This window comes from Petaurus breviceps, unplaced genomic scaffold, assembly GCF_028583685.1.
Source record: "Petaurus breviceps papuanus isolate PSGF00001 unplaced genomic scaffold, PetGlider_PUasm1.0 90895, whole genome shotgun sequence".
In the NCBI taxonomy this organism is placed as follows: domain Eukaryota; kingdom Metazoa; phylum Chordata; class Mammalia; order Diprotodontia; family Petauridae; genus Petaurus; species Petaurus breviceps.
The window spans coordinates 21,627,587-21,654,777 of record NW_027187372.1 but is presented as its reverse complement, the minus strand read 5'-3'; the positions used below and the strand labels follow the sequence as shown (position 1 = coordinate 21,654,777).

General features: G+C 39.1%; 1 protein-coding gene across 2 annotated transcripts in view; it reads right to left on the bottom strand.

The window, feature by feature from the left end:
• The window catches only part of CRB1 (crumbs cell polarity complex component 1), a 278,153-nt gene that overhangs the window by 54,795 nt on the left and 196,167 nt on the right, over positions 1-27,191 (bottom strand). For both annotated transcript variants that reach the window (XM_069074480.1, XM_069074481.1), the window contains exons 6-9: positions 20,767-21,723; positions 7,998-8,545; positions 5,826-5,991; positions 1,360-2,266 (exon numbers count right to left, since the gene is read on the bottom strand). In XM_069074480.1, coding sequence (XP_068930581.1) covers positions 1,360-2,266; positions 5,826-5,991; positions 7,998-8,545; positions 20,767-21,723 — 2,578 coding nt within the window. The remainder of the gene's footprint in view (positions 1-1,359; positions 2,267-5,825; positions 5,992-7,997; positions 8,546-20,766; positions 21,724-27,191) is intronic.

Below are 27,191 nucleotides of genomic sequence, written 5' to 3'. Positions count from 1 at the left end.
GTGTGTGTGTGTGTGTGTGTGTGTGTGTGTGTGTGTGTGTGTGTGTGTGTGTGTGTTGTGTCCATGTGCCTTACATAATACCTGGCTGGCACACAGTAGGCACTTCATAAATTCTTGTTTAACTGAATTGGATACAGGTCTAGTTCCTAGCCTCTGGCTCATTATCATATATTATACTACCTTTACAATACACTGCAATCAAGCCCATTAAGAAAGAAAGAATGAAATAGTTCACACGGGAGGGCCATTCATTTTGCTATGATTGATTATAATTAACTATAATCCATTTGGGCAGGTTGCTGTGCCTATCTGAAAATACCCGTGTTTACAAATGAGCCAAAACATAGAAATAGATTGTAAGCTTGAGGGTAAGGAATATCTTATCCTCTCCCCAGTACTTAAATATGGTAAATGTTTAATAAATATTGAACATATACTTTTAATGTTTCAGAAATTTTAAAACATGTAAACCATGGAAGATAATGATGACTTCCTTGAATGGAAATCTTAAAACAATATAATTTTTTAGGGAAAATATTTATTGTTAGGCCAAGTATATACAATACCAAAAAAAGGTGAGTCTCTGTTTTGTTTTTCATCTTTCTTTGTGTTCCTAGAGCTTAGCACAGTTCTTGCCACATGGTAGGGACTTAATAAATGCTTGATGACTTGATCAGGTTATTACCAGAATTCAATATTGACCTAGTGGTCTCTTCAGGTTTTTCTAATAGTCTAGGTGAGCTGAGAGATACTTTCCTGAATCCCTCTTCCTCAGCTCTTTCTTGTGGCAGTAACCATGTTTTTCCTAGTTTTCCAGATATCCTGGGAGTCATTTTTTTAATGTGGATAGATATTCTAGGAACTACAATGTCAGAAGACCTCACGGGCTCCTGTGGATGAGTTCTCATATTCTGACAAAGATAACTGGATAATTCTCCCTTGGCAGTTTGGTTGAAGTCATAACCAACTAACTGGTTAGTTCATCCCAGCAAAGGGCATGGTCAAACTTTAGTGAAGTTAAACTTTCATAGGATCATAAATTTAGGGCAAAAAGAGATATCTAAGGCCTTTGAGTTCAAATCTCTCATTTTACAAATGAGTAAATTGTGTTATAGAGTGATTGAGTGACTTATCCAGGATCACCAAATTAGTTAGTGCTTGAGGTGGGATCTGAATCCAAGTATTCCAGACAGCAAGCACACTACTCTAATCACTATGCCACCTACCTGCCTATTAACCATTTGGAATAAGAGTTGAGGAAGCCATTGTATGCCCCATGGATTAAAGTTTTCTCATTCTAAAAGAGAAAGGACTAAGGTTTATTCTGAAGATAAAGGGTCCTCCAGCGATAGCACTTACTTGCACAGTTTTCCTGTATAGTTACCAAAACACAGGCAGGAATAGCTATTGATGCCATCAATGCAGGTAGCTCCATTTGCACACTGGTGATTCTCACAGTCATCAATGTTTGTTTCACAGTTCACACCTGTGTAGCCAGGATTACACCTGCAAATGTAGCCTGCAATCCTATCAGAGCAGTTGCCATTGATACAAGGTTTGGAAAAGCATTCATCAATGTTGATTTCACAGTGTGCCCCCGTCCATCCTCTGGGACACAAACAGCCATAATAATTATAGAAGTCCTCACAGTCTCCTCCATGCAAACAGGGATTAGAACTGCAGGCATCCACCTGCAAGCAGCCAGTAAGCACTGGATTTGTAGATATTTTGAGAAACTGTTCTTCCTGGGGTTTTTTGGTGTGGCCATTAGAATTTTCAAAATAAGAAAGATAAATGCCACTGATTTCTACTGAACTCAGACATCCTCGAAGTCCATCTAGATTGTCAAAAGGTTTATCACCCAGATAAATATTTGTCTGATCCTTTAGAAAGTTGAGGTTTCCAGTGGCCACGATACTTGTCACAATGGTTGTTTGGTCATCTACCTCCATTCGCCATCGGGAGGACTGGGCCAACGGTTCCATCATAGAAAGAAACACCTGGTGCCACATTCCATCACTCACTGGCTGCATACTCCTCAGGCTCAGCATATAAAAGCTATTGCCGCTTTGTAGTTGAAACAGTAATCTAGAATTCTGAATGCTTATAGAAACAAATTCTGGTTCTTTTTGTGCATACAGCAAGACGATATCAGGGTCCCTGGTTCGAAAGCCAAATGTAATATTGGTGAGTTCCCTTGTGATCTTTCCATTGCTTCTGAAAAATATGATACTGTCTGTCCCACGGAACACAGCATTGGCAATACCTAAGGAAAGAAAATGATACCAGTTAACTGATCAAGGTTTTTTTCATTCAGTTAATCAAGAAAGATTCGTTAAGCATGATATGGCAGAAAGTCAAAAAACTTTGGGTTCAAATCCCAGCTGTCTTAATACCTTTTGGTCTTAGGCAGTTGACTTAACCTCTCAACACCCCATTTTCATTACCTTTAAAATTAAAGGGTTGGATTGGATGGCTTCTAAAGTCCCTTTGAGCCCTAAATGTACAAGCCCTGTGATACACATACAAATAATTTATAAAAGACAGTCATGGTCTGTACCTCTTATTACTACCTTGATAAGACCATTGTGTATAGTTTGCTTGTTTTTTTAATCGTTAAGTAGAAAAGGAGTCTTTGAAACCTCAGGAATTATTATGCAGTCCTCTAAGCACTGTGGTATTTATTAGAAGTCCGGCTTTGTGCACAACAGCCCAATGCAACAAAATGGATTAAGTCTTCATTTTATGGAGCCATAATGAGGGCTTTTTGCACTTAAGTGAAATAAACCAGCCCTACACAAGGGGTGCAAAGGTACCTGCAGTTGGAAGAGAGTGAGGGGTGTGCTGGTAAGTGTTTAATTATGGCTCTCCAGAAAAGTACCCCCAAAACGCTTTTAAATTTAATCTTCATTATTATTACATTTTCTCTATTACTTTCTTAACTAGAAAACCAACAATCCACAAAACAATCAAGTCCTGATTTGTAGTGAGGTATAAATGTTGCTTATGCTTCACAATCTGTCAGGAGATGGCTTGAGCTGGCTCCAGCACACCCCTGAGTAGAAATCACATAGGGAAGATTAGTGAGTCTACCATTAGTAGACATCACAAGACACTGGCTGAGGAGACTGCCCAGTCAGAGGAAAACTACAAAAAACAAACAAACAAACTACTTTTCCCCACTACTTCCGCCAGTGAATGAACAATTTATTTTAAAGTTCAGTCAGAACATGGGACTTTTGAACATGTTGTGATCACAACCTGTGATATGGGTTATAACCATGATGCTTTGTAGTAGTCAGTGGACCAAGGTACCCAACCTAACTCCATTACTTTATCCATGTGTGACTGCAGACAGGTCTCAAATTCTGGGGACCTTGGTTTCCTCATCTCTAAAATGTGAGGTTGGCCTCTTAAGATGACCTTTTAGGTGCCCTCTATGTCTAAACCTGTGATTCTATGAAGAACTCCTCTTAACAGATGCAGAGTCTTCTTTGATATTTATTGCCTTCCTCTTACTCAGGTCATCTGGCTATCATTAGCACACATTTAGCTTATATTAATAATGGCTTTGTTGGGGTAAAGTTGTGATGACTCTAATGGGGAACTCTCTTTGCCCATGTAAAACGATATCTGTTCTACCACTTGTAGACTGACAGAGCAGCCTGGGGCACTCAAGAGTGAAAACAACTTCTGGATGAAGTGATACTTGAACTCAGGTCTTCCAGACTTTGAGGTTGACTCTCCAGCCACTATATCTTGGCCTCAGTTTACAAAGCACTTCCTTCACAGAGATCCTTTGCTCCTCCCGTAACTTCATGCTTTAAAAATCTCCAAGTTAGGGAAATACACATAAGAGCCTAAATAAGATCACAGTGGATAAATTAAATGCATGACTGTGTATGAACTGTTGGACGTAATCTTAATGTAGTTTCGTTTTTTAAAAGCCTACAATGACTGGATCATAATATCTTGTAAAATTTGATCTTAGAAAGTGGAAAAGAGTGAACTCTAGTATTTGCACTAACTGAACCCTTCACCTCTCTCAAAGGAAAATGGCATCACATCTATCCAATTACACTCTCTCTCTTCTCAAAGTGAAGTCATATATAAAGCCTTTTGACTTAGACATTTTTGTCTGGTTGAGGTCCAGATACTTTAGCTGTTACTCTCACATTTTACAAATGTTGACCCTGCTTCACTATCACTGTAAAAAAAACCCCCAACCCAAAACACCAACCAAAACTCTATTTTCAAAGGGCATCTCTTCTGGGGATTGTATTACCTGAATCTTAGATGGCTTTCTGCATTCCACTTTAAAGAATGGGAGGAACAGGGAGAAATGATATGGCTGAATGATGGTCATTAATTTGGGGCCCATGTTCTCAGAAATCTTGTCTTTTTTGTCAAGGATAACATTAGAGTGACTTGGACTTTCTGTAGCATGCTGTTGGGATTAGGAACTTAAGTTTTATCATTCAGATGTTTTACTTAAGAAAAGGGAACCAAGATACCAATAATGTTCATTCCAAAATGAAAAATTCTAAAATTAACTCTCTTGCTACAGGGTAAGAGAAGCAATTTACTAAAGCATTGGCAAGTGATAGCCAGACTATTTTACAATTACCTAATGAATAAATGAAGAGCAATGTTACTTCAGAGAAACCTGTTTTAATCTTTAGCCTTTTCTCATTTGTCAGAGTCAGTATAACCTTTGTTTCCCAAAGGAGCCCAAAGCAAACTAAAATTTTATTCTGGGATATGCCCCAAGCAGACTCAGGTTTGATAATGAGCTTTAAAATGCTGTTTCTCAAAACAGAGATAAGAATTTATCATCGTTGTTGTCATTGTTAATTAAGAGAGGCGTAGTGGCCTAATAAATAGCAAGAGTCCTGGGTCTCAGTCCTGACTGCCCCCACTACCGGAGCAACCTTGATAAAATCACATCAACTGCACATTCATTTTCTCGTTCATAAAATGGGGGAGGGCGGAAGAGGTGCAACAAGATGGAGGCTGTTCAGAAAATGGGGCAGCAAAACTGGAACTCTGATGTTAAAACATTTCTATAAGTCATAGCTATACACCCAAGAGGATGTTTTGTTTTCCTCCCTGAGCTTGCCTTCCTCTGTATCCTTAGCACAATGCTTGGCCCACAGATGATAAATAAAATAGATAAATACTCATTAACTGACAAACTTATTTTACATATGAAGAAGCTGAGGCTTATAGAGTTTAAGGAACTTCACCAAGCTCACAGTTGCAGTAAGTGGCAGAAGTGAGTTTCATTCTATTCTTCAGGCACAGCAACTCCCAAACACCAGCAGGAAGGGTTTGGAGAATGCTGACTCTCCTTCTTAATCCCCGGGCTATGCCTCCCCCTAGCCTCAGAGCTCCATTATATTATCCAATGGGGTTAAAGGTGGGGTGAGAAATCTTTCAGACTCCAGGATCGCTTATTCCCAGTAATTCAGGGAGATTGGAACCTAGGGCTCCCTGGGCTGCATTGTATTTGGGGGAGCAGGAAAGTACAGAAGATTGATAGCCTTTATGCATCAGAAGAGAGAGCTGAGATTGCTCCATCAGGATTATCAAGAGACAGGAGAGGCAGCCAATGAGGGGGTCCAACTGATTTGTACTTGAAGTTAGCAGAATCTTGAAAGAAGTAGGAAAGAGAAAAGGGGCTTTGGGATTACCCCAAGGCTCTTTTCTTAGTACTTATGTTGGGGTACCCCATTTTTAGCAGACTGGTAATTTGGTCTGCATCATTTTTGTGTGGATGTCTCTATGGTTAATTAGAAAAGATGGTATCTTTTAATTATACCTACAATCAAAGCCTCGTCGTACCAGCTGACACTGGGATTCAGATGGGCAAGGGCTGAGTTCACACCACTTGACTTCCTCACAGGCTTTTCCTGCTGTGTTTGGGGGGCACGAGCAGGTGAAGTCATCCCAGATGGAATAGCAAACACCTCCATTGTGGCAAGGGTTGTACTAGAAGAGAGAAATAAAAAGGAGAAATAATATTATCATGTAGAGGTAGAATGGAAGCAAGTAAGACTTTATAATAAGTACCTGTTTCTCACCACCCCCCCTTTCACTTTATCCTTTCCCACACCTTCTCTGTGCAAAAAACAAGGAAAGCTGTGGCTGGCATGGTCAATATTTTCAAGGATTTTCTGTCTCTTGCTCTCTCTGTCTCTGTCTCTCTCTCACACAAACACACACACACACACACACACACACACACACACAGAGGAAATTGCTTAGAGGTCAAAGGTGCAAGGGTGACTTTTATCCAATCTCTTTTGGTTTATTCCAAAAGGGTTTTCCATGAGAAGAAACCTTCCCAAACAGGAGACATGGTTACTATCATATTAGTTTTAGATGGTGCTTCCAAAGCATTTCAAATGAAAACATGTATGAAAGTACCTTTTAAAATTTTATCTGTGTAGCTTCATACTCAATAAACAGATTCATATAATTTGGGGTGTGTGGTAAGCTTCTAGAACATTTTTCTTTGTTGTTGATATTGTTCAGAGTTGTGATTTTATCAATGTGGAGAACTCCCTGGTATGGTGACTCCTTATCTTTAAAGAAGTTTCCTGGGGTTCTGAAATGTTAAATGACTTGCCCATGGTCACACAGACAGTCAGAGACATGCCTGGAACTCTATGGTTTCCTGATCCCAACCAACTGTTTATCTACTACAACCCCACTCTGCTTCTCTTCAGGAGCATAGTACTAGAAAAAGAAAATAAAGCATTTGGTTTGTAAAATAACTTTATGAATGTTTATGGAAAATTGAAGTACTATAAATAAGGTAACTATTTTCCTTCCAACTTATTTTCTCGCCGACTCTTTCAGAAATATTGAACTTTTTGGTGGAGAGGTCATTTCAGTAACAGGGTTGACTTAATTAAACCCATAAAATGGCAATAAGAGCTCAGGAAATAAATCTTTTATACAATCTAAGAAAGACAATATGTTGTAGTGTGTATAATACCTATGTTGAAGTCAGAAAGCTCTGGGTTCAAGTTTAGTTTCAGACACATACGAGCTGTGCAAGTCATTTACCTTTTAGTGTTCTAGGTAGCTCTCTATAAATTGCAGAGCAGATGCTGACTTGCATTAGAAGAAGTTTCCTTATCTGGGAGTTTCTAGTTCCTGTTCCCTATCTAGGAGCTGGCGATCTACTACCTGATATCCAGATCCAACTATCACTTGTTTCTGCATGGCCACAGAGCTAAAAATAACTTTAAAATTTATAAATATAATACTTTATTTTAAAATGTAAAAATAAAATTCTTAGCTCACTGGCCCTTCACAAAATAGGTGGACTGGATTTGGTCTGTGGGTCATTATTTGCTGACTCCTGTGAGGGGAGAGGGGTGGTTACTGTTGGGATTTTTTTTTTTTTTGCCCTTTGTCTTTGTGGTCTATCAGTTCATGCCATTGGGGTGTGGTGCTGTTAAGTTCAAAAGACATGTTTGTTCCACAGTGAGTTTTCTGAACTCCTTAATCCTAGCCAGTTACTCTGAACTAGTTTGTTTTTGGTCACCAGAGGGCCATGCTGGAGGTTACTGCTGCTGGGTAAACAAAACAAAACAAAACATCACACAGATTGGGCTCTATCAATGCTGTGTTTATAGCAGCCTTAACTTATATGGAAACTACATAAGCAGTTTCAAAATGGAGGGGGCAGTTAGGTGTGCAGTGGATAGAATACTGGGCCTGGAGTCAGGAAGACCCGAATTCAAATCCAGCCTCACATACTTCCTAGATGTTTGAGCCTGGGCAAGTGACTTAACCCACTCTGCCTCAGTCTACCCATCTGTCAAATGAGTTGGAGAAAGAAATGGCAAACTGCTCCAGGATCTTGGCCAAGAAAATCCCAAATGTAGACACTAAGAGTTGGATACAATTAAAACGACTGAACAACAAATCAAAATGTATGTGTCAAACAACACTGTAAGAGTTGGTACTATGGAAAATCCTACCTTGCAAAGATTGTCCCCAGTGCAGCCAGGTGTCACATTGACAAGAGTCTGATTGAGGGCTGAATTTCCTTTGGTAAGGGGAAATAACTCCAGTTTCTGACTATTTATTCTTATGTCCTGGATACATCCTTTGAAGTACCCACCCCAGAATTCAGTTTCATTTTTGTCTGGTAGGCCTCCAACGTAGAGAACATCTCCACTTCGAATTTTCCTTGTGGCAGTAGAAATATATCCTAGCTTCTGGGAAGCCTGATAGAGTTCCATTTTATTTGGTGCCATTTTCAAAGATACCAAGTGAATGTTTCCATCATTTAGAAAGGATCTTCCCAACAACTTGGGAGAGCCTGGAGTAAACACAGCTATTCTTCCATGTTCTAGCCAGACATTAATGTATTGGAAAGTACTGTTCTTCAAGGCCAGGAGAAAGCCAGATGCCTTGCGGGTTCGGACAAACATGGAGAGGGTGATGATTTCCTCCTGGTGATTGTCAAGTGTGAAGACAGCATATCCTGTGGAGTCATCTTGTCCAAATCTGCCAGCTGTATACTCTAGGAATTTGGAGACAAAAGGGAAGAGAAAAACAATAAGGAAACATCTTAGGACTTAGGTAAAAAAGAATGGATGGGAGAAGGAAATAATAGTTGGTAACTAGGTGGTACAATGGTTAGAGTAGAGGTCTGAAGTTAGGAAGATTTAAGACCAAATCTGGCTTTAGACACTAACTGTGTGGCACTGAGCAAGTCACTTTGTCTACCTCAGTTTTCCTTATCTGTAAAAATGGGCATAATAATAGCATCTAACTCCCAGGGTCATTGTGAGAATCACCTGAGATTATATTGTCTAAAGTCCTTCACAAACCTTAAAGCACTATATAAATACCAACTATTATTATTTCAATGCATATTTAACTTTTAAAAAGAGCTAATGCTGCTTTTTAGAGAGACAGTAAGGAGCCAGTCTCAGAGCAAGGATAGCCTGAGTTTAAGTACAACTTTTAATTCATGTTGGCTCTGTGGTTCTAGAGGCAACTCTCTAAGGGGGTGGCAGGTGTTGATCTGCTCTGACTGGGGCAGGGAAGGGGGAGGTTTCTTCATTAGGTATTCTCAATGCAAATGAAATCCCAGCTAAGTTCTAAAATAATATTCTCTCTCAATAAGATATCAATTTCATGAATATCGAGATGGAAGGGTGGCAAAGGGTCATCTAATCCACCTCCCTCATTTGACATATGGGAAAAACTGAGGCCCACAAAGGTGACATGACATGATCAAAGTCAAACAACCAGTAAGTGGCAAAGCCAGGATGAAAACTTTGGTCCTTTAACTTCAAATGCATTTTTGTTGTTGTTTTTTTTTACAACAGGTAATTAGACAGTAATATGAGTGATAGAGCACTGGACTCAGTCAAAAACATCTGAGTTCAAATTCTACCTCTGATATTTATTGGCTGAGTGCCCCTGGAAATCTCTCTTTACCTCTCTGTGCCTCAGTGTCTGTAAAGCGAGAGATTGGACCTGATGGCCTCTCTTCTAACTCTAAACCTATGATCCTTGATATGATGCCTTGCCACCTTTTATCCTAATGATTATATTGTGTTTGACGGGGACTTACGAGTCCAGACAAGGACTCCATTATTGCATCTTCATGAAATAGAGGGGAAAATCTCAGTGAACCTCCAGGTCAAAATATCAAGGTTTGAATCTTGACTCTGCCACTTAGCAATGGGACGATGGACAGGTAGGAACCTCTCTGTGCTTTGGTTTTCTTATGTGTGAAAAGGGAGTAATAATAGTGAGGTGCTAGTGGCTTCACTGGGTGTTTATAAAGGGTAAAGTACTACATACATGTGAGTTATCATTGTGATTTTTCCTTGCTTCTGGAATTTAGTAATAGCTAACATGTAAATAGGGCTTTAAGGTTTACATGTATTAACTCATTTGGTCCTCACAACAATCCCATGAGGTAGATAAGATTATCATAATCTTATTATTATTATTTTTTTTACAGATGAGAAACTAAGGCAGCACAGAGAGGCTGACTGATTTGCCCAGGGTCATCTATCGAATAAGCCCAGCACTACCTATTCATTACCCCAACCTGTCACATTTTTTTTTTAAATCAAGAGTTTCAATGTCAGTCACATGTGGTAGCCCTGGGATCATAGGAAAGAAGATCTGTGTCAGCCAGGAGGCTAACCTTTAGGAAGACCTACATAGAATGATAAGAAACAGGGGGCAGTCACCCTGGTTGAAGCCTTAATTGGGGGAGAGGAAAGAGGTACAGAAAGGGAGTTGGGGGGCAGCTAGGTGGCCCTGGAGTCAGAAGGACCTGAGTTCAAATCCTATCTCAGACACTTGACACACTTACTAGTCATGTGACCTTAGGCAAGTCACTTAACCCCAATTTCCCTGCCTCCCCCCTCCAAAAAAGAAAAAAAAAGGAGTTGGAAGAGGTCAGATTTTAAAGTTAATTCCTTATTCTGACTTATTCCTATCCTGTTATATGCTTCTACAACCCAAAGTGTTAACTGCACTAACATCCCAATAATTTTATTTCCTAGATATGTTATTTTGACATATTGTTTTTCCATGCCTGCTTTTTGACTTCCCATCCAATACTGTTGAGTCTTGACTAATCAGAGCCTTCACCTCTGACTTGCCAATAAAGACCAGTTTCAGTTCAAGAAGAACACATTGATAATGATGGAGTCTGAAGGGAGACACACTTCAGAGAACTAGATGAGTTAGCTGGTGTTTTAAGATACCAAGATCATCAAAGTTGAATATATAAATGAAAGATTCTATGAACTGTGGGCAATTCTGTGCAGTCATATTTCTGTAACATCTACCTATGAACCAGATCGCAATAAAATCTGTTTAAAAATATGTAGAAGCAGGGCAGCTAGGTGGCATAGTGAATAGAGCACCAGCCCAGGAGTCAGGATGGACCTGAGCTCAAATGTGACCTCAGACATTTAACACTTACTAGCCATGTGACCTTGGGCAAGTCACTTAACACCAATTGCCCTGCCTTCCTCCCTGCATAAATAAAGCAAAAGAAAAATATGTAGAAGACATATCCATTTATAAATTGATGATTTTCTGTTTTGTTTCAAGATGGTAAAGTTAAAAAAAATCAAACAAGACATATATTGATATCTAGTTAATTGTATACTAAATTTGATTTAAAAACCAGTTAATTTCTCTGAATGCTGTCATAAAAATGAAAATAAACCAAAAGGCAGATTGGTACATTTGTCTAAGACACTTTATAATTTCCCCCACCCCCTCCTTACTGCCTTCTTGGTTACATTGTTTTAAAGGTATATCCTTAAATTTTTATAATCTAAGCATAATTTTAAAAATCAAGATATTCAAGTGTGAACTAGAACAAAATTGATCTACTAGACATTCCCCCACGATATATAAACTTTACTGTATTTTCTTCAGAAATACAGAAGTTTTTGCTTATTCCTGATACCTGATATGCCCCCTCCTTTCCCATCCCCACCTGCCTAATTCTTAACCTATCATTTAAGACCCAGTTCACATTCCACCTCTCTCATGAAGCCTTTCCTGACCTCCCCAGACAGAAATGGTTCTCAGACCTCACCCAGCAGTTTGAACATCAGTGTGTTTATCTCCATAATTTATGTGTTTTAACTTGCCTATTTAATTAAAGCTCCATGAAGGCAGGAGCTGTGTCTTATCAGTCTTTATATTCATGTGATCATAGGTTTAGAGCTAAAAGGGATATTAAAGGTCTTCTAGTTCAACCTCTCATTTTACAGTTGTGGAAACTAAGGCCCCAAGAAGTGACTTTTCCAAGGTCTCCTAGTATCTATCACAGTGCTTATATAGTAGATACTTCATAAATGTTAATCAAATTGAATTACACTTTAAATGCTATTTTAAAAAATTAAATGTATGCCCATTTTTTTAAAAATTGGGGAAATCTCTCATGCTTTAGTCAAAAATTGGACAAAGATTTGAGTCAATTCTCTTATAGCTGAACTACAGTAAACCTGCTTAAGCCATCATCTGGCTTCAAAACCACCTGCCTAAAAGGCTACATTTCCAGAGCACTAATTTTATTTTCTCCAGGGGTAAGGCATTTTGAATCTGCATTTGGAGACCACCTGCTTGAGGCAACCACGGGTAGCTTTCAAAGCATATTGTTAGATGAAATAACCTCTTTGAGAAGGGCAACAGCTCCGAAAACATTGCAGTATTTTTATAGGAAAGAATAGCCTTATTAAGACAAGCTGGTTCTTGAAGCTTCAGGGATTTGAGGGTCGGCACAGAAACACTCAAGCTCAGGGGTGGCAGGGGTCCTTGCCCATCACCTTAGGATGCCTGCAACACCACTTTCCAGAGACAAATTAGAAGAGAGACGTTGTAGTGGTTATTTTTTCCTAGGGAGCTTTCCTTATCAGCTTCTCCTCCGTTATTCTATAGGGAATGAACAGCTGTCTGTGTGATATGATTTGTGAACAACCAGTAGCCCTCCATACCCCATTGGCCCTGAATGCTACATGAAGTTCCCACGTGACTTATGCCTTTGGGCTAAGACACTGAAGTCCCATGTAAAAATGCAAATGTTACCTGGGAGAGGCAAGACATTCAAACGTGCTCCAACATTAACACCTTAGATTGAATTGCATAAAAGAATTAGCTAGCTAGTCAGTCAGTCAATTAGCATTTATTAAGGATCTATCATGTGCCAGGCACAGTGCTAAGAGCTGGGGACACTAAAAAAGGCAAGAAATAGTCTCTCCTCTCACAGAGCTCACGCTCACCACTTTGATTGTTGAAGGGTACCAGAAAGGTGAAGCCCGTGGAGAATTCTCTGGAATCTTAGGTGCAAATGGAATAACACAGTTGAGGGAGTTTCTGGACAGGCAGGGGCATACCCTGACCATAAGAAGCCAGTGGCAGCTTCTAAAAGGGAAGAAGAAGCACAAATTTTTTGGGGAAAGTGTTGCTAATGTCTGTCCTAGGATGGAGGCCTAGAGGAACTGAGCATGTTTTCCCAAAGACCAGTGGGTAGTGACAGAGCTGGTCCTAGATTTGATCCTGAGTTCAAGGCTCTATCTATTCCTGGCTTGCTTTGAAACACAGTGGTTGAATATCAAGAAAATTCAGGAGTCTCAGCTGTGTCATCTGAAAATGAATGAATTCTCTGGAACTATTATTAAAGAGACTCAGAAAACAATGGTCAACCATATAGATCTTTTATTGGATTAGGGATAGCTCTGTAAAGTCTAAAAATCCTTCCTGAAAACAGAAAATTTGCTTTAAGTGAAAATGAAAAAGAAAAATTATTATTTATTGACAAATCTCAGGGCACATACAGTGATAATCTGCTAAAGAGATCACTGTATCTTTAACGAACTTTCCCAGATTGCCAAAAGCTTCAATGTATGTCTTTATTAATGACTGTGACATTGCTTAGAAGAGAAGGCAGCAATTGTAAATGAGAGCCCAAGAAAATTCATGAAAAGTGGCCTTATTTAAGCATTGTGAGTCAAAAATAAAGACTTACAGTGAATTATGGTATCCTGTTTTTGGGATAGATAGAATGATGGGGTTTTAAGTCCAACATACCCTGGCCTTAGAGCTATACTATCATTTTCCTTTTCTTAGAATATGCTAGATGCTGCATTTTAAGCAATTTTTGTGTAAGCAAAACTGTTAGAGAAATATGTGGGTTTCTAAATGCAGAGAAAATGTGTAAAGGCAGTGTTAAATGAAGCATACGTCATAAAGGATTCTAAGTGTGACTAGTTTTAAGTTATTTTTCAGACATGTTATTGAACTTGTGATCACCAAGTGTGAAGTAGGAAGTACAGTTATAGTTTTGACTGAAACTCCCATCATATGTTGTATATAATATTGACCCACCATCCTCCCCCTACTCTTGTTAGATTCACATTAATCTTGTAATCCTTACCACTGATTCTTAAGCTTTTTAAATATTTATTTTTACTTCTGCAAAATAACTTAGTGTGAGGAATATGATTTTAAAAATAATTCCAAAATTTTGTATTTTGAATTAAACACCTAACTTAGATTTCTTATGGCATTAACTACCGTGTTTCCCCGATAATAAGACACTGTCTTATTAATTTTTTTTGGAAAGAAAAACACCAGAGGGCTTATTTTCAGGGGAGGGCTTATGTTGTCCTGCCTCAGCTCTCCTCCGCAGCACTGCTCTCAATGGCGCCAGCAAGCAAATCACTGGGGAAGAACAGGATGACGCGCTCACTGCTGCAGCTCTGATTGGTTGCAGCTCGGAGCACGGTGTGCGTTTCACCTGGGGGGGGGACGGTGCATACAGAGGGTACCATAATGTAGTGTGTAGTGCAGGGGATCACCTTCACTACAGCAGCAATCTCAATAGGGCTTATTTTCGGGGCAGGGCTTATTTTAGAGGAATATTACACAGTAAGGGGAGGGCTTATTTTCGGGATAGGTCTTATTATCGGGGAAACATGGTATCTTATGAATAGTTGAAATCAATTATAAAAAGTAGCCAATGAATGTTTTGCAGAATTTCCAAGAACTATTGAATGCCATGCTTAAAGTCCATTTAGTGAAAAAACCACTGAATTTGAAATTAGAGGACCTTGGTTTGAACCCCAGCAATGCCATTTATTACCTGTGCCATTCACTCAACCCCTCTCATCCATAAAATGAGAAAATGGGAGTAGCTGGACTCTAAGATTTCTTCCAACTCTAAATCATAATACTATTAACAATCTAATGTCCATTACTTCAATAACTCTAAGGAATGATGATTACACTAGTGTGGGTAACCACTCATTCTCCCAACAAAGATCACAATACAAGTATCTGTGCCTTGCTAGACTTTCTGAATTGCTATGGGTAAATGCATCACTTTGAAGTTAAAATGGCAATGAGCCTCTCCACCTTCAGTTGTGCTAATCTGTAGAAGATAGACATACAGTCTGTTGTCGGGCCTTTACTTGAAGCCCAACATGTTCAGAATTCCTAGAGCTGACACTTTCCTAGCACATTCTTTGAAAAGGCAGAGTGACCTCCATTCATTGTTGAAGCATTGAAAGACTTTTGGGAAGAACCTGTTAATTTCCACTATCGTCCAATCAGAAAATTCTGCCTTTGTTGAGATCTTTTTTGTTAGCCTAATGGTTTTCTTATTTAATAGTCCTCAGGGGTCCCCAGCTCTACAAATGGGTAACAGAGGACTGCTGGCATCTGCTTGAACCTGATAGGGAAAGATGCTTGTTAAATATTCAGTATAAGCATTTACTCCTCAGAAACTATCAAACATCACAAATCATGGCTTGATTTTATGTCGTGTTTATTGGTTAGACTTTAGAAAGGGATGGGAAAAATGTTAGTAATTAAAAGTTAGTAATAAAGTAAATAAAATATTTTAAAATAAAATAAAGTAATTAAAAGTTAGTAATAAAAAGTGTTAGTAATTAGTTCAGGTTTTTTTTTTAGCTATATAGTTTTTTTTAAAGCAATTGGGGTTAAGTAACTTGCTCAAGGTTACACAGACAGTTATTTCTGGGTGTGATGCTAAGTATCTGAGCTTGGATTTGATCCCAGGTCATCCTGACTCTGGGGCTGGTGCTCTTATTCACTGCACCACCTGTTCGCCCCTAAGCAATTGGGGTTAAGTAACTTGCTCAAGGTTACATGGACAGGTGTTTCTGGGTGGATGCTAAGTGTCTGAGCCCAGATTCAATCCCAGGTCATCCCAACTCTGGGGCTGGTGCTCTTACTCGCTGTGCTACCTGGCTGCCCCTATATAGTTTCAATAACAAGGATATATATATATATATATATATATATATGTGTGTGTGTGTGTATACAAATATATATATATATATACGTGTGTGTATACAAATATATATATGTATATATTTAAAGTTTGTTTTCTCATTTGATCCTCACAACCCTATGAAGTAGATGCAATGATCATAACTAGTTTCACAGAAAAGTGACTTTCCTAGTGTCACAACATAAATGTATATGGCAGGGGCAGCTAGGTGGTGAAGTGAATAGAGCACAGGCCCCGAAGTCAGGAGGACCCGAATTCAAATTTGGCTTCAGACACTTAACACTTACTAGCTGTGTGACCTTGGACAAGTCACTTAACCCCAATTGACCTGCTCTCTCCCATCCAAACAAATGTATATGGCAGAATTTGAACTCAGATTTTCAAAAGCCATTAGAATGAAAGTTATTTGCAAGTTATTTGTGAGTCTCTACTATGATATACACCTGTACTGGCTCAGTACCTGCAACCAGGACAAGGCATTCAGCTTGTTTACTATTTTCTTTCTCTGACATCAGCTGACTCTAAAGGGAGGAGTTTCTTCCTATACTGTATGGTGAAGTAACTGTGGCTCTCTTATTTGGGGTAGTCGACAGTGCTTTCCTGACCCTGATCACTAGCTAGCCCTCGTGACCCGGTGCATCCTTCACACCTACAGTAGTCCTAGAATTCATCTAGAGCGCACAAGGACAATACCTTCTCTTCTGAGGACTCACAGGGCAGCAATTCCCTTACCTGTCCCCTCTCTCTAGGGTTTATAAGGTTAGATTAAATTGTAAACTCCCTGAAGGCGGGGGCTATTTGGTTTTTCTATCTCCCTTTTCACTTAGAACAGTGCTTTGCCCCTATACTTAATATTTGTGAGTATTACTGTTTCCCTTTGTGTGTTTCCTTGGCTAAAACTCAGAATCATTGATGACTACCACATTCTAATCAATGAACAAAGTGGCAGATATTTTCTTTAGGTAGGAAACCACACCAAGATGGATAAGAAATATCCTTCTCTCATCTCCTGTATTTTCTCCACCTCCCTTTCCTCCACTTTTCCATTTTTTTCCTCCTTCCTATTATCATTTCAGGATCAGGGTAATTCTGAGCAGAGTTGTGTGCCCAATAAGAACAAGTCTGACCAAGGGCTGGTTTTTCCGATTGATGACTTGTGCTATTATTGGCCTTCTAGAGCAATCATAGTTACATAGCTCTTGCAGGCTTTTCTACTAAGAGCTACTGCTGTGACTTGGGTATCAGAGTACTTGTATACTACCTTCACATATACAAATGTGGTCTAATCTAAAACATCCTGATTCACCAGCCTATGATTCTGTCTCTTTCTCCACACCCACATCCTGTGGCTCTTAAAATATAGTATGTACTGACTTTATTCATCTTGTCGCCCTTAGCTGAACTATTGGAATTTCTGAGACAGTTTAACCGTTTGTGAGAAAAATTGGGTGGAGTGTTTGAAAATGAGATGTCCTGAAAAATCCCTTGTCCTCTTCTCCACAGAAAAGCCACTTTATCAGGTGCACAGTGTTAGCTGTTTTGGAGGTTTGGAGAGGGTGGGAGAACAAGGATAACATTCCACTGATGACGGAAATCTGCAGGTAAGGGTGGGGACCTCGATGATTAAGTGAAACTTTGTTAAAGTAGTTCTTGGTATGTTACTTTTAGTCATCCAATTCAAAGCCCCCTTTCCAGGCTACTCATCCATGGGGATGTGCTTTCATTATGTTTGGAAGGCAGTCCGTTCTAGACTGAGCAAACTATGAAGTAGGTGGTTTTTTTATCCAGGATGTTGTAGGGTGGGCTAGATGATTTCCACGTTTGCAATATGGATTCTATGATTCCTGTGGGGTCTGCTTTCATCTAATCTTAGTTAACTAGTCATGTTACCCCATTTTTAAAAAATTGGGTATTCTTGATACCAAAAATACCTTCAGAGTCAAGTAGAAAGAGGTCTGTTTTTAGTATCTGAGGACCTGAGCTTGAATCCTATCTCTGCCACCTGGGAAACTTTGAGCAAGTTATTTAATCTCTTTGCACATCAGTAAAATGAGGAAATTGGTCTAGATAACCTTTGAAATCCATTCCAATTTTCAATATACAATCCCATAATCCAAAGGAATAAAGCTCTAATAGTAGAATATTAAACACTGAGACACCTCAGTAGGGATAATCTTTTTATTTTTCTTTTTGCCTTTTGGAGGGCAATTGGGGTTAAGTAACTTGCTCAAGGTTACACAGCTAGTTTTTTTGTCTGAGGCTGGAACCAAACTCAGGTCCTCCTGACTCCGGGCCACATCACCTAGCTGCCCCAGGGATAATCTTTTTGAACAATTGTCTTTCCTAATGTCCCTCAAATCACATACTGTAAGCAGATATGTTCTTGATGACTTATCAAGCTCCCTCTTAGAGAAGCATATTCCATTCATCAATCAATCAACCAACAAGTACTTATTAATCCCCCATTATGTGCCAGATAACATCCATAAAGTAAGTTAATTGGTATTTACTGGTTAGTTTGTGAAACTAAGTTTAGGGGTTTATTGCTTCCATTTAACCATCAATGAGTAGACAAGAATCCTTATGGGAAACTGTCAGAACCAAATTATTGATTGGGGGCTTCTACTATACATACATATTTACCTGGTGGCCATTGTCCACATATAAAAAAGTGGTAAAGTGTGTGGGGAAGGAAAAGGGAGATATATATTCTCTCTTTCTCTCTCACTTATTCACACACACACACACAAACACACACACACACACACAATCCTGCAAGCTCTCCACTAGTCTGATTCTGCATTGTGGCTTTGTCAGCATAGTTAGTGATGGGAACAAACCCTCTGTTGGTTCCCAACAGATAATTTTCATTAATAGTGACATACAAAATATTTTAACTTTATAACTGACTAGTTTTTCTTTCACTATTGGCTTGTTAAAAGAGGCAACATGTAGAAATACATATATATGTATATGCACACACATATGCCTTTAAATTTAAAATGACAGTTTTCAGGAAGAAAAGGTTTTCTTCCTCTGTCTTGCTTTGGAGGAAAAAAGATCTTTCTCTATTAAACAACCTTGAATTTTCCAAGTGGTTAAAAGGGAGAACATTTTGAATGGTATGGGAAATTAGAGGAGGCTGTAGGAAATGAGAGGAGAGGAAACACATCATGAAGATATAGCCTGGTACCCAAAATTTTCTATTTCTCTTCCATAAAAAGAAAACAAATCTTAGAAAAAAAAACCAAAGGCCACTGAACCAAATATCCCTTGAACCTACTTTTCTTGGACAGTTAGCATCAGCATGGTCAGTATTAACCTCATGGGTCACTACATCTGGAAGTTGATCAAAATAAGTCAACATCTGTTTGCTATTTTGAATATGTAGTGAAAATATTGCCTAGTGTCAATTAAATACTTGGCAGCAACTTTTCTTCAAAAAGAAGGAAACATTGCTTAGCGTCCCCTTAACTGGAGTGTTTCTACCCCTCATCCTTTAAAAAAAATCCCACATATTTCAACTGCCATTCCATTTAAAATATTGCACAGATCTAGAATCCTTCCCTCAGAATGAAACAGGGCCATGATTTGTAAAGAATATTGCAGTCCTGGTGGGGGGGTGGGGGTGGAGATAAAGAAACCTGAATAGTTTCTAATAATTCTTAACCATTCTTAACTTATAAGGTTATATTGTTAGAAGGTTATTCTGGCCATGAATGGTTTTAATTTCATTTCATATGAAGGAGAAACACATATTTACCAGATGTTGTTCTACATGCCACGTTGCTTTTCAAACCTTGGGATAAATTATTGCTAAAACTTCAAAGCAGTCTGTTGCAATTAAATTTCAGACTTTGTCACTGTATCATAATCATACTACTGCTAATAATAATGTTAATAGTGAAAAGAAAGAATGTATATATTGCTATCAGTGACAGTCTATGAAATGATTCCACCCTACCTACACACACTGACCTCTGATTTCATTGGTTCAGGAAACCTCCTCTGTGGAAACTCTTTCTATAAATGCAGACTAGCAACTTGTCTGCAAGACTTGAGAATCTTATACACTTAACCAAGGCATTGTGAAGTTAAGTGAGTTGCCCATGGCCACACAACTAATAATCATGAGAGGGAGGTATTGAACCCAGGCCTTTTTAAGTCCATGGCCAACCTTCTATGCATTGTGCACATTGCCTCTAAGAAACGTATGAGAGTTAAAGATTTTGGAATCTATTTCAAGCTGGATCATGCTAAAGGGAAATAAACAAAAAGGCAGAAAGATTCCTGGGTCTTGCTGAGAGATAAGATTATGACTCCCCCCCACCCCTTTTGAACCATGTGAGTCAAAGGGTTTGCAATGTCCCTCTGATGCTACTCTGCAAAATAATCCCTCGAAGAAGTCAAGTGGCTTTGTAAAAATTATCCTGCACCTCTTTCACAGTGCCTGGTACTTGGTAGGTATTGAGTAAATGTTTGTTGACTTGGTTTCTTCACTTGAAGAACATTGAATGAAATAGGAGGGAGAGTCTGCCTGTGTTCAGTAGTCACAGAGGATGTTTCTGAGCTCTCTCCCCTGAAGAGTATTTCCCTGTCAAATTAGACTGAAAGTAGACCCCTGATCTCCAGCAAATGATTAAAGTTTAATGGCATTTTACAAACACCAAGATGAAAGTACCAGATGAGTCAGAGCTATTGGCTTATTTTAACATCTCTGCATGACTGAAGCCCTGGTTTCCTACAGATGAGACCCGAAAATAATTAAGGCATATTGCTTATCTCCTCTTTCTTTTTCTCGTCAGTAGGCAATCAACAACAATGGTCCCAGAGGGTCATTCATTATGTTTTTCTAGCTAGCAGTAGTAGCAAGCAGGTTTATCCCCAGTGCTCTGCCTTGTGACTTAACCCTCTTTGGGAGAAGAGTGCATTCTTACCTCTCAAACAGTTTACTCCTTCATAAGGCCGGTAGCAATCGCACTCGTAACTAAGCCACAAGTTGACACAGCGTCCCCTATTTTGACAAGGGTGGTTTTCACACCAATATTTTTTATTGCAGCCTGCTTTGACGTTGAACGATGAGCTTGATGATATGTTCTCAGGAGTAATGAGATTCGAGTCTATTTCAATGTCTTGGAGACAGCCTACAAATGAAGGTGCAGAATTGATATTATAGATGTTAAGCAGAGCGGCACCATCATTCGTCTTCCCTACTGGTAAACCACCCAAAAACGTGTTTAGAAATGCAATCATCACTCGGTCATTATCAATTGGAGAAGGAACTCTATAGACACATTTCTCTACACAGATGTTGTCACTCACAGCAAGGGTAACAACTTCTGCTAAGGTTACCTCTACTGAATGCCATTCTCCATCACTGGTATTATGGGACATGTACAGCAACACCTTAGACTGGTTATTGACTCCAAATGATAGGAAGATGTAGCCATTCCTCAACTCAAGTTTTATATAGATGTCTTTAGTGCCTCGGAGGAATAGAAGAGCTGATGATTGTACAGTCTGAAAACTAAGGGCTATTTTAAAGACAGCATCCATGATTGGCCCTGGAGCATTAGCGATCCACAGGAAACTATTACCCTCGAAGGAAAGGGTGGTGATAACGTCACAGAGTGTCCCAGAATAACCAGGTTGACAGAGGCAGTTATATTCATGTTGACCATTTTGTATGTAAGGGATGCAGATCGCATTGTTTTGACATTTGTTTAGGGTACAGCCCAGAAAAATGTCACGGCAGTCCATTCCCCCATAAACTATCCCCTGGTTGTCTTGAGGTGGGCAATGACAAGTGTAATTCCCAGGAAAGTTCTCACACGTCCCACCATTTTTACAAGGGTCTGAGGAGCATTCGTCAATGTCATCTTCGCAGCGAATCCCTGTTAAATGATAGAAAATGTTTGAATGAGTATATTTTAGGTCAGAAATTCAGATTTCATTTAAGTATGAAAATTTCATAATGTTTATTTAAATCAAGTCAACAAGCATTTATTAATTCCTACTGTGTGCTAAAGCACTGTGCTAAACACTGGGGATACAAAGTCAAAACCAGTCCCCAGAGCTTACAATCTAATGGGAATACAACATGTAAGCATCTACATACAAACAAGATAGATGCAAGATAAATTGGAGAAAATCTCTGAGGGAAGGCACTAGCATAACAATGAACTTATTCTGCAGTGACTGTTGAGGACTGGTTTATCTTTGGACTTCATAATAGTAAAACTGATCGCTTTAAAGAGAAATTGAGGTAGAAATCCATCACAGAATCAATCAACAGCAATCAAAAAGCATTTATTAAGAGATGGACACTGTGCTGGGCTCTGGGAATACTGAGAAAGACAAGACAGTCCCTGGTCTCAAAAAGCTCACGCTCTAATGGGATGGACAACACATGGAGACCAGGACGTCCAAGATAGCAGAGCAGATAACAAGCAACCACCTTACGGGCAATGGTAGTAGCAGCTTAGATATGGGAAAGCCCTCCTATGGAGGGAGTGCTAGAGAGGAGTCTCAAAGAAAGCCAGGGGTTCTGAGAGTTAGAAGTTGGGATGGAGAATATTTCAGGCATGGGAAACAGCCAATGCAATGGCACAGAGACAGGAGATGGATATTGTAGGTAATGCAATATGGCTGGGTTGCAGAGTTCTTGAAGGGGTGTAGAATAGAAGAAACTTGCAAAGGCAGGAAGGGGCCAGGTTGTGAATCATAGAATGTTGGAGGTGTCAAAACCTCAAAGGTCATTTCATCCAACCCAAACCCAATCTCCTCAGCACTGTTGAGCCACGGCCTCTGCTTCAAGATCTCTGATAAGGAAAAAGTAAACCTTTGGGGACAGGTTTTCTTTTTGTTGTTGTATCCTTGGCACTTAAAACAGTGGCTAGGACAAAGCAGATATTTAATAAACACTTGATGAAGTGAATTGATGTTTTTTGAAGTTGATCATTCTGCATTTGTATTACTCTCACTGTTATGTTTTTCCTTATATCAAGCAAAAATATGCTTCTCTGCAGCTTGTACACATTGTCCCTAGTTCTGCCTTCTGGGGTCAAACAAAATAATAACTCTAAAGATATTCATTCGTCCATGAAACATTTATTAATATTTATTACATTTAATGTACGGTGATATGTCCTAGAGGAACTACAAGGATTAATAAGATATGGACTCTGCATGCCAGAAGTTTTTAACTGGCATCTATTTATGTTCTATAGTATCTCAGGAGCTTCGACTCTCTGATCTGGAATATCACCACACAGATATTTATATCCACCAAGTTTAATACCGTAAGGATTAGCCTTTAGTGCCAGATGAAGAATAATATTTCAGATATGGAGAGCAGGAGGAATTGATCAGTGATTTGTCGTGAATGTGTACCATTTGTAATTCTGCCTCAGTCCAGTGATTGGAATCTGTATATCCAAGTTCTACACCACAAATTATGTTCAAGAGAAGAGATCTAATTATGGATTCAAGAGAGAAGTAGCCTAGAGTTCAGCTATGAAGAGGTACACTCTCAGGGTACCCAGTAGAGATCTTATAACCTCTGGAAGGGAGCAGGGATGATTGTAAGAAACCATAAGAAATGGAAAGACATTGGGGCCCAGAAGTATGGGAGATATGAGCTGATGATCTCCTAACTGTAAGAAAAGGTAAAGGAACACCTTTCTATACTCCAGGTTGTCTAGGGAAAATGAAGTGCTCCTAGAGGAAACAGAAGAAAGGCTTCAATGGGAAAAATAAGGAGAATCTGAAGTGGAAAAGGAAAATCACTTCATCCAAGTGAACTCTATCCTTGGCTACTGAAAAAAGTAGCAGAGGTAGCTGTTGAGCACCTATCATGAATATTTCAAAAGTCCTGGGAAATGAGAAGTAACTCAAGAAGTGGGGGAAGGGCAAATACTCCTGTTTTGTTTTTTTTAAGGGTGGTGGTGGTAAGAACAGCATCTACACACTATAGACTAGTGAGCTTGACCTCACTTTCAGGGTTATAGTAGAAGTCCCTTTAGGATCATAGCAAAGGGGAAGCCTGAGCAGTCATGGCCTGATCATAAGGCATTGGGTTTTAAGAGCTTGGGGGCACTAAAACCAGGAAGAAAGACTTTCTGTAGGAGGAAGGTGAGAAGCTACTGAAAACCAAGTTCACCCTTTTGCATAGTGCCAGTTCTGATTGATCAAGACCAAGTTGTACTGTCTGAGTTAAATAATTCCAAATTTTGGGGAAGTGGTATGAGAAAAGGGGACAGAATCCTGAATTTGAATATGGGTAAATCTGTGTTTGCATTCTTTTTCTCACTTCTACTTGCTGTATGACCATGGGCAAGTCATTTAACCGCTCAGCCTCAGTATTTCCATAGGTAAAGTGCTGATAATTATGCCTTTTGTATTTCTCTCTTAGGCTAGAGACAATGTCTGTAAAGTTGTCTTCAAGCTTTAAAGTGTTTTATGTCTCAGTTATTATTCTGCTTCCCCAGTTGCAGCAGCTCCTTTGATAGATTAAATGGTTGAAACAGTTAGTTGTGGGAAAGATTTTCATTTGTTCTTTTAATTGAACTGTCACTGGCCACTTCAGATACCAAGCAAAAAGATGATGTCTACCCAGGAAACTATTTGAGTTTAATTTTTAAAACTCTGCAGGGAGAAATGCCCAAACAAAAGCCCCTTTACATGGATGTTTATGAGTCTTTTATTTGAAGTTCAAATGAACAAGTATGATTAGCAACAGCATTAATAGTTCTTTATTTCTTCAATAAAACAAGTGATTGATGAATTTTTTATGTATGTTTTGGTTCTGTGACTATACCTCCTGGTACAATGAAGCTTGGTCTAACTCTGGATCAGCAAGTAGATGAGTCATTTTTACTCAAAATAGATTTGAGTTAGAAGTATAACCTGCTGGGACCAGAATATAAATAAATAAGTAGTTATAACAGCCAACCCCATTTGGCTTCATCAGGATCATTCACAGTACCTATCCAGAAGAGAGTTCTTCAATCAGTAGCAAAGGAATCACTTGCTTTTTAAGATGGAACAAAGAGAACTTGACAGTCCTTCCAAAGCAATTCAAGTCACGCCCCAGAAGTTGTGTTCAAGAGAAGAGAGCTGATTATGGATTCAAGAAAGAACTAGTCCTTAATAGCAAAAGTCAAGCTATAAAGCAGAGCCAGCTCAGAAAGTCCAACTGAGTGACTACCACAACAGAGATGTTATACCCAGTGGTGATAGTGTGAAGGCACCATAAGAAGGAAAAGACATTAGGGCAGAAATTATGGAAGATGAGATTATGAATTATGCTTTGGTCGCATGTGTTCCTGATGTGTATACCTTACCACCTGAACACTTTGCAAGTTAGGGTTCGTTCTTGCTACAGATGCTGTGTAGATTTGCTGTGGAATGAAGGAAAAGGCATTTATTGCATGCTTACTATGTGCCAAGCACTGTGTATACAAATACAAAAACAAAATTATTCCTCTGCCTATAAGAAACTTGCATCAGAATAGGGAAAGACAAACCATATAGGAGGGAGCAGAGATCAGGGAGGAGCAGTTTGGTTTGAAAAGTCAGAGCAATGGTGACTTGGGTCATAGTGAAGTGGATTGATACAACTCATCCAGGAACAAAGGACGAGGCGATTATGATTTCAGGACTAGAAAGTAGGGTGAGAACAGAGGAACTGTTACACCCATGGAGGCAAGGCATTTAAACTGTCAAGGAGATGATCAGAGAGTTAAGGAGGGAAATGAAGCACAGCTTCATTCACAAATTCATGGATTTCCTGAAATTATGGACCAGGAGAGGCAGTCACTAGTCAGGACAACAGGGCTCCAGGGTAGAAATTTCAGAGAGGAAAGGATTTGGGGGTTAGTTACTTGGCAATTTCACAGAGATGATAAGAGAGTGGAGTATGGGAGAGTGTGCTTTAGATTCTGGGTTGGGGTGGGGTTTTGGGTGGAAATGTTTTGTAGTTGTTTTTTTTGTAGTTAATCTTTCATCTTAATAAATGTCTTTGCTTTGAGCTAATTGTGCTCACTGATCACTGGTGGGGTTTAATTATTCAGAGTTTTAGCAGTGTAGACTCACAGAAAATTCTAGAACCTGGCAGTGGTCAACCCCTAGAGACCCAACTTCTAAATCTGTGAATTCAGATTGTATAAGTTGGCCAGAAGTATGCTATGCCATGATCCTTTCTTGGATTTTGTCTTTTAGAAGAACTGCTTTGTGTTTCAACTGGTATTCTTCTTCCTTTCTTGTGGGTATTTTCTATGATATTCAGCTCGGTGATTATACCTAGGCAGTTTTTGCCCCTCACTCTTTGTTTTTAGTTTATTGCCTCTGATTAGATTTGTAAGACACCAGGAAAACTATTCAACATTTATTAGTAGTACCCTATTCCTGGTCTAGAGTCTGTCATTCCTATATTTTAAGCTGTCATCTAGATAATCCAAATTCGTATCTCAGACATCATCTCCTGAGTGAGTGCGTCACTTCCCAAATCAATTTTTCCCCCTTTCCTTTAATGAATAGCAGTAAAGATAAGACCATCTGTGCCCTTATGGTCCTTAGTGGCTTGCTTGAGTCTCTGTAATCTTTGGCAATTCTTTCTATATTTCACTGGTGGTATGCTTTGTGCCCTTATGAGTCACCAGAATAGGAAGTAATCATTTATTTTGATAAATTTGGGGAGATGCTTCATCATACATGACAATGGACTTCTCTTTTGTTGTTGTTAGGACCATCAATGGTTAGCCTGAGTAGGAAGTCATTAACTTATCCTATGAGGGCAGCTAGGTGGCACAGTAGATAAAGTATCTTGTCTGGAGTCAAACAGACTCATTTTCCTGAGTTCAAATCTGGCCTCAGACACTTACTAGCTGTGTGACCCTGAGCAATTCATTTAACCCTGTTTGCCTCAGTTTCCTCATATGTAAAATGAACTGGAGAAGGAAATGGCAAACCACTCCAGTGTCTTTGCAAAGAAAATCTGAAAGTGGGTCATGAAGAGTTGGACATGACTAAAATGACTGAACCACAACAACCAAGTCCTAATCTTCTCTTCTTCCTTTGATCTGAATTGGATTCTCTCTCTTCTGACAGCTATTGTGATTCATCTTTATCATTCCTTGTTTCATGAACAGCTCTTTGGTGCTCAAAGCATTTATCTGTCTCCTTTCTTTTCAGGAAGGCTCCAAAATGTTTAGGTTGCAAGGATAAGTTCATTGCTTTTCCCCACATCTTTGGAATGTCCAATGTTAGATTTCAAAATAGACTTATTTTATTTTAGGAAGTATCAGGAAAGAATTATACTTACTTATACTGTAATATATACATTCTACTCATCTGCATTTCT